Source organism: Pristis pectinata, chromosome 1 (genome assembly GCF_009764475.1).
Source record: "Pristis pectinata isolate sPriPec2 chromosome 1, sPriPec2.1.pri, whole genome shotgun sequence".
Lineage (NCBI taxonomy): Eukaryota > Metazoa > Chordata > Chondrichthyes > Rhinopristiformes > Pristidae > Pristis > Pristis pectinata.
Genome location: NC_067405.1, coordinates 73,130,681 through 73,145,569, shown reverse-complemented (window position 1 = coordinate 73,145,569; position 14,889 = coordinate 73,130,681). Strand labels below are relative to the sequence as shown.

At 39.9% G+C, this 14,889-nt stretch overlaps 1 protein-coding gene across 2 annotated transcripts in view; it reads right to left on the bottom strand.

Moving 5' to 3' along the window:
• Positions 1-14,889, bottom strand: part of LOC127577496 (partitioning defective 3 homolog B-like) — a 787,668-nt gene that overhangs the window by 373,653 nt on the left and 399,126 nt on the right. For both annotated transcript variants that reach the window (XM_052028727.1, XM_052028736.1), the window contains exons 11-13: positions 12,903-13,088; positions 10,703-10,873; positions 557-662 (exon numbers count right to left, since the gene is read on the bottom strand). In XM_052028727.1, the coding sequence (XP_051884687.1) occupies positions 557-662; positions 10,703-10,873; positions 12,903-13,088 (463 nt within the window). The remainder of the gene's footprint in view (positions 1-556; positions 663-10,702; positions 10,874-12,902; positions 13,089-14,889) is intronic.

Sequence of the window (14,889 nt, the reverse complement as noted above, 5' to 3'; positions counted from 1 at the left end):
GCCGGTAGCATTGTGGTTAAATTACTAGACTAGTTTCCACAAGCCTGGATGACTGATTTGGAGACATGAGTTTGAATCCCATCATGGGGATTCCCCAAATCTGGAATAAAGGGCTAGGATCAACAATGGTGACCAGGAAAACATATTGCTACAAAATCTCATCTGGTTCACCAATGCCCTTCAGAGGAGGAAATCTGCCCTGGGCTATGTGTGACTTCGAAAACACCAATGAGGATAACTCTTCCCTCTGAGATGATCGAGCGTGTTACTCAGGTCTGGGAGTAAATAAGGATGGACAATAGACACTGGCCCTGCCAACAACATCCACAACCCCTGACTGAATAAATAAAGCTTCAATAAGATCAGCCCTTAATCTTCAAAACTTATTGTAACACAAACCCAGTCTGTGCAACCTGCAAACATGGGTGCTGTAACTTGTAGGCTTAGACAAGGTTCTGGACTCTGGAGGAAGACAGTGAGCTTCTTGCCAGGACCTTTCCTTGAAACTAAAAAAACATGGGGTGAAACAATTTATATCCACAGTACCAGGTCTTACCTAATGAGTCCCTCTCTCGAGGATCAGGTGACTGAGTATGCATTTGTCTTGGACTGTTACTGCTGTGGGAATTGTGGACCTGCATAACACCAATCTCCAGACGATCCTGAGAACACAACGTACATTTTTCAGACCTTAATCAAATTGCATTCAGGCACGTAATTTTCAACAAAGCTACCTTTCCGACTAAATCATTTTTGTATCCAATGCTCACAATTTGGCAACTGATAAAGTAACACAGCACATGGGCAAATTATCATTCTTCAAAGTCGACAAAATGCCCTCAAAGGCTGAGACACCTGGAGCTGACTTTGTCCAGCAGCTACCACTGTTTCCATAGCAACTTTTTAAGATCAGATTGGCAAGCATTGGATTCAAGAGCTCCAAATAATTTTAGATATTTCTCATCAAGAACGTTATTCAATGCATTGTTGAAACATCATCTCTTATCCCACAGTCCACAAACGCTAATATTTCCCAATAGTGCTTTGTATCATCTTAAATTAGTATCAACAGGGAGACAGACACATATTATGAACAATGACAAAGGAGTCCGATTTAATTTTGTTAATTTCATCCATGTGGTTCCTGAAGATTTACATACTTTTAACGGTCAAAAAAATCTGAGGATCCAGGTTCATAATTAATGCGTGGGAACTGCCAGTAGTTACAACACCAATGGTTTTTACTCAAATAATCTCCAGCTGAGAACAATCGATATGAAAGTGAAGGGAACATTGAGAAAGACATAAAAGAAAAAAATTAAGAGACACCATGAAAGGGAAGTGCCAGATGGGTATTGTAGGGGGGTGCAGACAGAGGGGGCTACAGGAGATGGAAGGAGGTGGGCAGAAAGGAAGGGGAAATGCTGGGGGAAGAGTGGAAAAGGAAAGGGAGGGTGGGAGAGAAAAGGAGGGAGAACGGTGGGGAAAGGAGGGAGGGGGTAGGAAAGGGGAGGGGGTTAAGCAGCGAGAGTGGGCATAGTGGGGGGAAGGAGGGAGAATGGGGGGAAAGAGGGAGAATGGGGTGTAGGAGAGCAGGGGAAGGAGGGAGATCAGGGAGGGACAGCGGGGAAGGAGGGAGAGCAGGGAGGGAGAGCGGGGAAGGAGGGAGAGCGAGGAGGGAGAGCGGGGAAGGAGGGAGAGTGGGGGGAAGGAAGGAGAGTGGGGGAGGAAGAGTAGGGGAAGGAGGGAGAGCGGGGGGAAGGAGAGCACGTAAAGGAGGGAGAGCGGGGGAAGGAGGGAGAGTTGGGGGAGAGTGGGGAAGGAGAGCAGGGGAAGGAAGGAGAGTGGGGGAAGGAGGGAGAGTGGAGGGGAGGAGGAGGGAGAGCGGGGGAAGGAGGGAGTGTTGGGGGAGGGAGAGTGAGAGGAAGGAGAGACTACAGGAAATGGGGAAAGGGGTGTTGGGGTGATAAAAGTGTGGAGACGGGGCGGATAATGCAGGATAGGAGGGGGGCAGGAGGGAAAGGGACTAGTATGCGAGGGGGACTGGAGGGAATGGGGTACTGGAGTGGAAGGGGAGAAAGGGAGAGGTAGAAAAAAGAGAGTTGTGGAAGAGTAGATAGTGAGAGTAATAACGTGGGAGGGATACAGAGAGAAGTTTAGGGGAGGTGGAAAAGTATGAGACAAATTGAAGTAAATACATCCCGGGGAAGGATGTTGGCTAATTAAAACTTGTCTGTTTTGCTGGGCAGTTTCATATGAATCATGAACAGAATTCCAAGACTGCCCCATTCAGCTTGATCCTGGCAAAACAGTGGAACAAGAGAATGCATACCCCGGAAATACTGAGAACAAGAAGTTGCATCAAGATGATTAATGATAAGAGCACACAGTAGTGATTGTTAAAATGTAATTTATGAAAAGAAACCTGGGCAAGATGCTTGTATCAGATACGACTCATGGCCAGACAAAAGAGAATAGAAATAGCTTTTTTCTTGCTTTCATTTTTAAAAATCAAACAGCCAAGTTTGAACCATTGTAATATCCTTATGAATTTCCAAAGAAAGACAACATTCCCACAGTTCTCACTACCCAAATGTTCTTCCATTGGTCAGAAAATATACAGCTTGGTCACATTAGTAATCTTCATATGAACACTAAAAAGGTCAGGTACAGATATAGTGATTATTCATGGCATTGTTGCTGGATTTCTGGGAATATAAGGTTAGGAAAGATGGTGAAAACAGGATTGAGTCACAGTTTAGTAGGATGCCACTCCTCCCACTGTGTCAGCTACCAGTTTCTCTCACATCTCTGCTCTCAGAGCAATATTTAGCCCAACACTTCAGTGCGGTAGAGAGAGAGAGATCTGTACCATCAAAGATGTCATCTTTCAACCAACCCTGTCTCTGGTAATAGTTTCTACATCACACTTGAATCCAGGATGACCTTCCCAATTGGCGCTCAGTTAAGCAATGGATTAACTTCAAAATTCTCATTCTAAATACCTCCAAGGCAGCATCCCTTAGCCTTATCTCTCTGTAAACTATTCCAGCCATATCATCCTCCAGATTATTTGTGCTCCTCCAACTCTGCCCTCTTACACACCTGCTATTAAATGCTTTAGCATTTGGCAACCACGCCTTCAATTCTCATGACCACTAACTCTTAAATTCCCACCCTAAATCTATCTGCTTCATGATTTCTTTTTCCCTCTGTAATTCACTCATTAAATCCTATCTTTATCACCAACTTTTGGTCACCTGCCTAACATTTTGTGCAGCTCTGTATCAATTTCTTTTCTTAATAACCATTCGGTGAAACACCTTGAGACATTTAACTGCATTAATAAAGGGGTAAAGTAATTACAAGTTATCATGGCTTCCTCATAACACTGCAAATGTTTCTTTTTATTTAATTCTTTCTTGAAAGCTATGACCAAAACTGCTTCTACCACATTTCAGACAGTACATTTCACATCAAAACTTTGTGTAAAAACAAACATTCTCATCTCCCCTCTGGTTCCTTTGCCAATTATCTTAAATCTGTGTACTCTGGTTATACAAAAATTTAAATGAACAAAAAACATCTCATTGAAAGTTAAGAGGCATTATGCAACTTTACTCTCCTAAATCAGTCTCACTGGGAATTTTCCAGTAGAAAGCTTACTGGAATATTTTCATAATATTGGAGCATGGAACAACACTGATTGCAGTTTTCTTCATGCAACTCAAGAATCTTTGCCCTGTCTACTTTGAACGCTGTTAGGCAAGTTGCAATTGGATAAGGTTGACAGGCATTGGAGGACAGTATTACATGTTTAAACACCAGCCTTGACAGTAAAATACAGACTGCTGCTGGAGGAACTCCATCACAGGCACAACCCTCCCCATCATTGAGGACATCTTCAAGAGGCGGCATCCATCACTAAGGACCCTCACCATCCAGGACATGCCCTCTTCTTGTTATTACCATTGAGGAGAAGACCCACACTCAATGATTCAGAAACAGTTTCTTCCCCTCCACCATCACATTTCTGAACGGTCCATGAACCCAACCTCATTATTCCTTTTTTTTTGCACTATTTACTTATTTTTGTAATTTATGGTAATTTTTATGTCTGCACTGCACTGCTGCCACAAAACAACACATTTCGCGTCAAATAAGTCAGTGATAATAAATCTGATTCTGATTCTAACTCAATAGATAGAGCAGCATTTGAAGGAGGAAAGGAATTGTTGATGTTTCAGGTCAACACCCTGCATTGTAGACAGTAACTCTGGCTGAACTTTGCATCTACGAAGCCCGGAGGCATCCAGTAGCAGCCCTCGTGACACCATAGCTGAGCTCAATTACTTGGCATATCTATGAACTGAACTGCGATTTTCCCCGTCTGTATCCTTGTGCTGTTATCCCAAGGCAGTTCCTTTAGGCGTCAGAGAGAGGAATTCACCAAATGATAATATGGCAATTGCAGTGGCGTCAAATCCTTACACACTTTACTTGCAGTATGTTGCATGAAAATCAGTTTGCCTTTGAACACTGCATGTCAAATGCTTGGCATTCCTTCAGCGTAATAGATGGTGCCAATTATTACATAGAATCGGACAGCAAAAAGGAGGCCATTCAGCATTTGAGGCCTATTTCAGCTTGATAAAAACTGACCAAATTAGTTCCACTTGTCTGCTCTTTCCAATAATTTCCTGTTGAGATATCTAACCAATTCTCTTAAAATGGAGTTTATTCCCACAAACTTTTAAGGTAAAGTATATCAGATCACAACAACCCACAGCATAAACTAAAAGATTCCTTATCCTCCCTCTGACTCTATTGTTATTACCTTAATTCTATGTCATTAAGGAACGATACCCAGACAACACGTGAACTGTAGAAGACTGAAACAACTCACTACATTGGGAGTATAAGGCAAAAGAAATGCACTTTGAGGGCAATTAGTTTTTGCCAGCGCAATCTATAACTAGCCTGCTGCTCACTGTGGATCGCACCTTATCCCTGAGGCAGAGGTTATGAGTGCAGGATCAACTCCATGCACTTGTACACATATATTTCGGCTGGCATTCCAGTATAGCACAAGGTTATGCTGCGTTGTTAGATGAGTCTTCTTTCTCTCGGAACTCTCAGGTGGATATAAATTACACCATAAAGAATAATATTCGAGAAGCAGCAGGGTCATCCTGCTCCTGGCCAATATTTATAACACAGCCAGTACTTAAGAGAGATTATTTTATTATAATCCCATAGCTTTAATATGAAACCTTGCTGAACATAAATTGGTTGCTTAAAGTGCTATCACTGTGGTTAAGTGTTTTGGGTCATTTTGAAGACATGAATGGTACTATAGAAATGCATATTTAAAAACCAAAACAGGAACAAAAATTGTCTAATTTCATTTTTATTTCAAGGGAACAAAATCAGTTTTTGAGATTTCCTTCCGCAGATCCGTAAATTTAGAATTAGGACTATTAGTCTCTGGTGACCGATGCCTAGTCAAAGTTTGTTTTCATTATATAATTCTCTGTAACTTTGCCCACTGCTCCCAGTTTTTTGGGATTTAAGTTTCACTATTCCACCCATTATCCCACCATTGTTTTGGGCCTTGCATTCTAGAATCTCCTATCTTTCTCAGCACCAGTTTATTTTGAACTAACACCACTTTTGTATAAGGATTAACAGCTGCGAAAATGAAATACAGCAGGATTAATAAGTAATAGTCTGCAGCTGTTTATGACCAGGGTGGAGGCGGTGTAGATATTATTTGCACTGTGCAATATTCTCAACACTTTTTTGTCTGATTTATTGTTGACATCAATTTTTTTTGGTGGCGAATGGTGAAATTTATGGGTCCCTTCAGTGAAAGTAAAGCAGATTTTACACTGGCATTATTTTAATTTATTCCCTAGGAAACCAACGTCTATTATTTGCACTGCTTCCATCTCCCAGCAACAGATTCGTAGAGCCACATGAATTGAAATGACACCAACAGAAAAGCAGCTCAAGGTTGCATGTCATAAAGACTTACTGCACTTCACGATGATAGTTAATTCCAGTGAATCATTAGGCGTTGCTTATTACCTCATTTGGTGGCTACTTTAGCTAGATCTGGGCTGGAAATGAAAGTATCCCATTTTTCACTTTATTCCAGAGAACCTGGTGCATTGCATGCTTTTGCCTCTACTTCATAACATTCATGGTTTAAACTTGACAACTCTTCTTCCTTTATGGAGAAGTCAAGGACATACTTTTTCAAAGTCGAGGAGGAAATCCAGCTCTGGGAATGTTTCAGTTGTTTAATCACCAAAACAGCACAGGGATTTTGCAGCACAGATTTGACAGAAGCAGGCAGATGTCAAAACAATAGAAATCAGAAGGGAAAATAAGAGAAAATAATCCAATATAAATAAGAAAAAGATGGCATTCCAAGTTTCAAATTTTCCCAAGGAAATGGCTTATGGTTTCAAGGCTAAAGACTAAAATGCCAGTGTCAACAAGTTAAATGTTTTGTTGCTATTTTGATGCACTGCTACCTGAGATACGTAGGCACTATGCTCTAGAAATCTCTCCTGAAGTCTCTAAGAAGCACCTTAAAATTTGTCCTGCTAATCACCCATCATACTCTTTCTTACATAGCTCAATCTAATCAGTCTCCGATCAAGTGCTTCAGGAAGTTTTACAGTAAAGGTACCAAATATATGACCTTTTGTAATGAAAGAACTGGGTTTACTAATTTGAAAAACCCAAAATCCAACAATTTCCTCTTCACTGTTTTCCATAATATTTGTTAATTTCTTTAATTACTGTTCAAAAACTTCTTTTACTGTATTGCTTTCTGTTGGCTTCATTTATGACATGCAGACTGTCCAAACTGTGAAGGTTCATTCTGTAAAAGCAAATTAATGCAAGGAGCAACCTTGTGCTTGGAATTTCTTTTTATATGCTCACACCAGCAAAGTGGGAATACATTGTATTTTTAAAATAATAACTACTTACATTCCTTCAAAATAAAGAAAATAAACACATGCAGGTGGATGCAACAAAAAATTTGGCAAAGCAAAGGGTCTTGGACAGGTATTCTTTTTTAAGAGGAGGAAAGAGATGAAGTTTAAAAATGAGCAAACAGGACAGTGCAAGGCAGGTTAAATATAATGTATTTCAGAGGGTATAGAGATTACCAAGTGGGAGGTATCATAGGAAGAAAAGCAACCAGCTCAGCATTCACAAGCTCAAGCATCTTAAAGTGCTTACAACCAAAAGATATTTTTGAGGCGTAGTCACTGTTATAAGAAAAGTTACAGTTCATTTGTACAATTATCTAGGTGATAGTGACCAGTTAATCTATTTTTGGAACATTGGCTGAGAGTGAATCATTGGCCAGGACACCAGGGAAATTTCCCTTGCTCTTCTTTTAACAGTGACAAAGGATCTTTTAGTCCATCTGAGAGAGCAGATGGGGTCTTGTTTTCATGCACCACCTCTGGCACTTGGAAACATCTTAAACTTATGAAAGGAACTATATAAATGCAAGTTTGTTTTTCTTTCCACCACTAGCACTGTCAAATTAAAACATTACTCCTTTAATGGTATTCAGATACTTCCAAGCAATTTGGACAATAAGCATTTTGTATCACCAATTTGTAATTCCCTGTTTGCTGAGAGACAGAAGGTTCATTATATTAAGAGGAATGGAAAAAAGTGAAATTTGTGTACTAAATAAGAAGACTGAACAAGTTAAAGCATCTTTTCCAAAGGCTTTTATTCCATTAAGGCAAACTATTACTAAATTAAAATGCTGCCCAATGGGAGAATAGAAATGTGCAGAGCCAAGCAAGAGCACACACACTTAAAAATTCCTCATCATTCTCTGATAAATTACACGAATCAATACGATAGCGGCAAATCGGTACTCGCCCTAATTAAAGTATCTGGCTTGTAGAACAGATCAGTCACTGCCCTGTGCATTACTGTCCAAACCAATAAAACCATAAAAGATTGTTTAATGGTGTAAGCATTACAGACGGTGGTTGTGACGCAACTGCAAAAGGTCACAGCCTGCTTCCCCTAATGGGACCGCCATCTGACTAAATTACCATTGAGCGCAAAAATACATGACTGAGTGTAAAAAAAATAACTTTTTACATACACTCCTTCATGTGGAAAATTCAATTATTGAAGGCAATTAACTAGAGACCACAGACAAACATGTCCTAGACTTTAAATACAATTAAAATAAAACTTTAAAAAAATGGATTAAATTTTTGCTTCAAGTTTCCATTTAAAGAATTTGGAACTGAGGAGTTATCAATTAAGAAAACACTGCTCACACCAGAAAAAAAAGTAAATAAAACAACACAATGTTAAAATGATAATATACTACAGTACCTACACTGAGGCATCAGGTAATCCTAAGCAAAAATCTGTTTATTCTATTGAGCTTGGCGTGAGCACCAGCTATAAAATAAATAATAACTTTCTAAACCATGAAGTAAATATTATTTTGTAAGAAGGAAGAAAAGATTCACAAGTAGCATTTCTTCTTAGCCCTCTCAAGCTTTTCTGCCAATCAATTTTTATTAATGCCAACTGAACCAGGCCAATTCTCATGACTTCTCTGGGAATGTACTGTGGTCTTCTCCTGGTCACAAGACAACCAGGTCCTGCAAGTCTATGTTAAAATTGAGATCTGTTCTTCACTATCAGGTGATTTTAAAGATCTCAGGGTAATGTTTTAGAATTTTCCTGTGCTATGATCAATAATTACCCCCTACCCCCATTAATATATTACTAAAACAAATCTTATTATCTCATAGCTGTTTGTGGGATCTCACTGTATTCAAATTGGCAATTTGACTGTTAGGTCAAAATCCTTAAACACCCTTCATGTGCACTGTGGGGGCACATTCAAGACACAGACTGCAATGGTTCAAGTCGGTAGATATTCACTGCTTTCTCAAGAGCAATAAGCAACAGGCAATCAAGTTTGGCTATTCCAGTTATACAAGCATTATATGAAAGCATGAAAAAGACTATGCATCAAGCTAAAGGAGGAGATTTTAGGATAGGTGACTTATAACTTCACAAACATTGGTTTTAATAAGGGGCATCTTTAAAGAGAAAGAACTGAAGTGGCCAAGAGGTTTAGGGATGGGCCTTGCAGACTAGATGGCTGAAAGTCTTGCTGTCACAGGTGGGATAAAGGAAGTCAAGGCTACGCAAAAGTCCTAAGCTGGATGGTGTTAAGAACTATCAGAGGTAACAAGGATAGAGAATTGCACGTTACAAATATGAGGAAGAGAAGTTCAAAGTTGAAGCACTTATATTGAAGGAAGATGAATAAATTTGATTATGCAAATTGGGATATAGGCAGTTTAACTCTGGGTCAAGAAGGACAGCAAGACTGCTGAAAATGAAGGTTTTTTAAAACAAAAATGGGAGGATCCGTTAGGTCATCTCAGGTAAGAAGTCTGACAACACAAGGGCAGTGACAATGCATTATTGTGACAGTGACAATAGGTTGTGAGAGATATCACATTAGTTTAAAAATAGAAAGGGGGCAAAGAAGGGTACTTGGCAGGCACTCTCATGGTTTTAGAGCTGTAAGAGAAGCCATTTTAGGAACTTCCCCGACTATGACTGTTTTGGAAAGAGTGGAAGAAGGTGATGCAATTTCACTCAGTTGGATAATGGAGAAGTGTTGGAAGCTGATGGTGTGGTCAATCATTTTTAAGTTGCTGAAAGGCTAAGAATGATGAAAATGAATAGAATACGCTATGGTCACAAAAGTAATTTCAGAGTAGTGGACTCTGCCCAATACATCATGGGCACATCTCTCCCCGCCATCAGGAATGTCTACAGGAGGCGCTGCCTCAAGAAGGCAACAGCTATTAAAGATCCCCGCCGTCCATGCCATCTTCTCACAGCTACCATTGGGCAGGAGCCTGAAGTCCCACACCACCAGATTCAAGAACAGCTATTTCCCTTCAACCATCCAGCTCTTGAACCAACCGGCACAACCCTAATCACTAGAGTTTAACAACACTATGACCACTTTGATCACTTTGCACTAAAATGGACTTTGCTTTTTTTGTTCTAATTGTGATCTTTCATGTAAAAATTGTGTTTAATATTTTTCTTGCGAATGCTGCTTATATGATGCTATGTACCTGTGATGCTGCTGCAAGTAAGTTTTTCATTGCACCTGTACGTACATATATTCTTGTGCATATGACAATAAACTCAACTTTGACTTTTGACTTTGACTCATGGGATATCATTTTCATTTTAATTAGATTTGCTTCCACACCGTGCAAACAAAAACACAAATGAAGTCCAAACAGGAAACTTGCAGGAACCTTTGTGCCATCATTTGACAATCTTGTGATAGAACAGAGCTAAGATGACTACATGTTCTTTCTTTCAAAAAGGAAGTTTCTTCTGTATAATTAGTTGAACTGGTCTCTGAGCCATCAAACTGTGCCCAGAAACACCTGGAATGAGACCCTAATTACACTCAAGAACATCCAAGATGAGAGAACATATCACCACCTTGCCCCTGTTTTACCTCAAGACTCACAGATAAAAGCACAATGTTATTTGACTAGATTGTTTTCACCTGAGAGTAAATGTCACCAAGGTCATCACTTCCTATCAGAAAGGAAACGTAGTTTTTACATTCAAGTCCACAGCTTACCTCTTGGGGATTCTCCATCCTCCTGGCCACCATCACCTTGATCATTCCTCGGATGTTCCCCTCCATGGACATGGATCGTCGCAATGTTTCCAAGGCCTCGTGGTTAGATTTATCCAGCAGTTGTTCACTGTTCACTGCAATCAGCTGATCATTGATACGCAGGCGCCCGTCCTACATGATACAGAAGGAAATGACACCAAATCCCCATGCTTTTCCTGAATTTCCATCTTGATAAAGCAACTTGAGCATATAGAGCATTTTTTGGGAAACATAGTAAGTGTCAAACTGGTCACATGTTATTAGAACAGGTGACGAAAACCTTAGTTTTATGACACGTTTCAAAAAAGAAAAAGATGGAGAGATTTAGGAAGAGAACTGTGGATGGAAAAATGAAAATAGTGAACAATCAAGGATATTGGCAGCAGATATTTGGATGAGATTGTACCTTGCCTTCATCTGTCAGGACATTGAGTACAAGTGTTGGGACATCATATTACAACTGTATAAGATGTCGGTAAGACCTCACTTGGGAGTATTCTGTGCAGTTCTGGTCACCTGGCTATAGGAAGAATGTCATAAAGCTGGATCAGATGCAGGAGAGAGTCACAAGGATGTTACTGGGACTGGGTGGCTTGAGTTATAAGGAAAGGCTTTGAGTGTAGAAGGCCGTGGGGTGATCTTACAGAGTTATATAAAATCATTAGGGGCATAGTTGAGATGAATGGTCAAGAGTCTTTTTCCCAGGGTTGGGGAATCCTAAAACTTGAGGGCATAGTTTTAAGGTGAAGAGGGAAAATGTTAAAGGGGACCTCGGCGGCAATTTTTCCACACAGAGTATGGTGGGTATGTGAAACAAGTTGCCAGAGTGAGTGGTAGAAGAAGGTATAATTACAATGCTTAAAAGTCATTTGGACAGGTACATGGATAGGAAAGGTTTAGAGGGATAGGGACCAAATGCAGCCAAATGGGACTAGCTCAACATGGTCGGCATGGATGAGTTGGGCCGAAGGGCCTGATTCTGTGCTTTATGACTCTATATTGAGACAGCTGTTGAAAAGCTTGATCAGAAGAATAGGCTTTAAGATTGCTTACTATCTGGCCAATAACTCCTGCAGTCCCACCTTACAGTGTGTTAGCCCTTAAAATCCTTGCCTGTCAACCACAGTGAAATTAGTGAGGGGTTGCACCCTCAAAAGAGTTCCCGTGGTCAGTCAAAGGCAAACAAACTTTAAATGGTGGACCACAATTCTATGTAACACCATTAATATCTTAAGCACATAATTTAGTAGTGACACGTGGGACCCACATGTCAGCTGCCTGAAGTGAACACAAGAGGGGGAGAAAAAAAACAACAGAAACTCTCAGCGGTCAGCTGAAGCAATCAGTGAACAGGTCAGTTGCCAATCCCTTGACCTGGAAAGTCAGCACTTCAAAAACTGCAAACAAATTTTGCCAATGAAGTAAAAAAAATAAAAATCAACTTCATATATTTAGTTTACATTAATTAACACAATGAATACATTCAGTCAACTTTAGTTTGATCTTCATTACTGAAGGCCGTTATGATATTCATAAAAGATGTGCTGGCTTCAAGGGAAGCTTTGTTACAGACTACAAAAAAAACCCAAACACTGAACATCAGACCAAACAGAGAAGCTTTAGCAAAGAACACACATCAAAAGCTTTAACTCATCTGATCCCTCCACAGTTGTAGCCTGAGTGACACAACTTTTCCAGAAGTTTTTCTGGTTCAGATGGAGAAAATTGGAACTGGCTTTATGAGTAGGAGCTACATTAACCAAGAAAGATCCAAGTGGATGGCACCACAAGGACAGGAATAAAGAACAAAGTTACGAAAAATAAAAGCACTGTGGCTATATTCCTCACCACTTGCCAGAAACAGAAAGTAGCAGAACATTGGAGTAAACTCTCTGGTCTTCCTGTAATGCCCACTATAGTTATTTATTCTACCAATACCACTAACTGCTTAGATGACATTTACTTAATTTTGAAGCATTGCTCAACTATTTATTCTTTCCATAGATCATGTATAATCTACCATTTAATGGCTCCTGTCTCTGCTTTTCAGGCAACAAGGAAAAGTTCCATAAAAAAGAGTTTTTTAATCTTCAAACGTCATCAAGAATATTTGTGGAATATCCATTCATAGCTACGTTTCAACCTTGACCAACATGGTTACCTTGAAAGCTGCCCCTCCGTGAAGAATAGCCTTAATGAATATGCCAAGGTCAGCTCCAGTCTCTTTTGATTTGTTTCCTTTAAGGCTGATGCCCAGTCCAGCAGAACCAGAGTCATTGAGTGGGATCTCAAACGTCAGGTGCTCCTTTCTATCATCTGCTGGAAGGTTACAGTTCTGTTCCCCCTTCTGAAACAAAACAAAGGCATTGGATGTCAGAAGAATTAACAACCAGCCCATAAAATTTCCTAACGCTTTCAAGGACAGACAACCACTTCATTGGCTTTAATTAAGCATATGTGGAAAGCATAATTTGGGTTTCATTTCCCCACCGCTCCCTCCAGTGCTCAAAGCCTACTCCAGAGCCCTAAATTCTTCACCCGAGTTGACAAGTCAACACAATACCAAATGTACTATTCAAGGGGCCACATGGATAAGATGATAAACTAAGGCCATGTATGCTCTTTCAGGTGAACAGAAGAATCCTTTTGCAAAATTCAGAGGATTTCCAGGCCTGACATGACTGAAAACTAAAAGTGAGATTCTAGTTCTGACAGCATTCCTGATCCTGGGAACTTAATATGTACAAACTGGCTACTACATTTCCTACAGTATAACACTGACTTGACTTCATAGACTCGTCATGTCACTGAAGGAAGCCATTCAGCCCAGCACATGTATGCTGGCCCCTAGGTTATCCCAAGTTAAGAAGGATGCTACACAAAAAAAACTTTCAAATGATTTTTATTTAAATAATTTATCTAAAGATGAGAACACTCCTGTTTCTAATGTAATAAATTGAAGTTACATGGACTGATTTTATTACTGCAACAATAGAATAATATAGACTTTAAGAAATGGTATTCACTATGTTTAGGAAAGATCACATTTAGGATAATAAACAGATCTGTGTGCTCACATGAACTTTCAAGTCAATGTACAACAGGATTCCTATCTTCTTTGTGCACTTTCAATATAGACACTCTTATGCCATTTGTACAAGCCCCACTGATACCCTAATTGAAGTAATTTACAGATAGCCACTCGGTAAAACAACAGAGTATTCATTCACTGCGTCATCAGTTCATCATTTTCAACAGATATATCTACCAGCCAAGTCGACAATAGCAAAGGAAACAATTGATTGCACAAATGTTCAACACCCTCTCAGATGGGTCACAGTGAGGCTTTTTACACTGAAGCATGGTATATAAGTCAGAGAAACAAGAAGACTATCTTCAGCTCACAAAGAAAAAAGATAATTCAGGCAAAAGTCACTGCATCACCAGAACAATAATAAGACTGTTCCTTTAGTGCTTCCCGCCAATTGTAGGCACAGAAGCGCTATTCAAAGCGCAGGAGTTTATTGGGAGTTACTGACGGTTTCATTGGACTAATACAAAGGCTGCATGGCATCAGGAACAAAAATAGTGAATTCAAACTTTCCTGGCTGGAAAAGAGCCAAGCTTGATTTACAGATACTAATTGCAATGATAACATTTTGAACACAGGTCTACTCAAAGTAGTGCTTGTGCATTTAGAAAGTGAAAGACATCCAAGTTAAAACAGACTCATGACTGCATTCCAATATTAAAATGCTGTGCACCCACTCCTCACATATAACTGTTAGAGTGCAAATCAAATTGTAATGAACTCTTCCACAAGCTCCAAGTATGAATCCCACAACAGCCAGCAGCAACCTTAGGGCTATCTTTTTGAATGCATGACAGGTGGAATGAGCATTGTCACCACCGTGTCAACAACAACCATTTAAATAGCACCTTTAATGTAACCAATCATCCCTAGACGCTTCAGAGCAGCATCCTTAAATAAAATTTCCAAGGCTTTTGCATTTCTCAAAGCCTTACCTCTCACATATCCTGATTTCAGTACAGGTCACCCCAGATTACGAATGCTTGACTTAAAGACACTCCCTACATATAAATGAGCTCCCCATAATATTAATAAATTCAAAGGCCCTATTAATTCC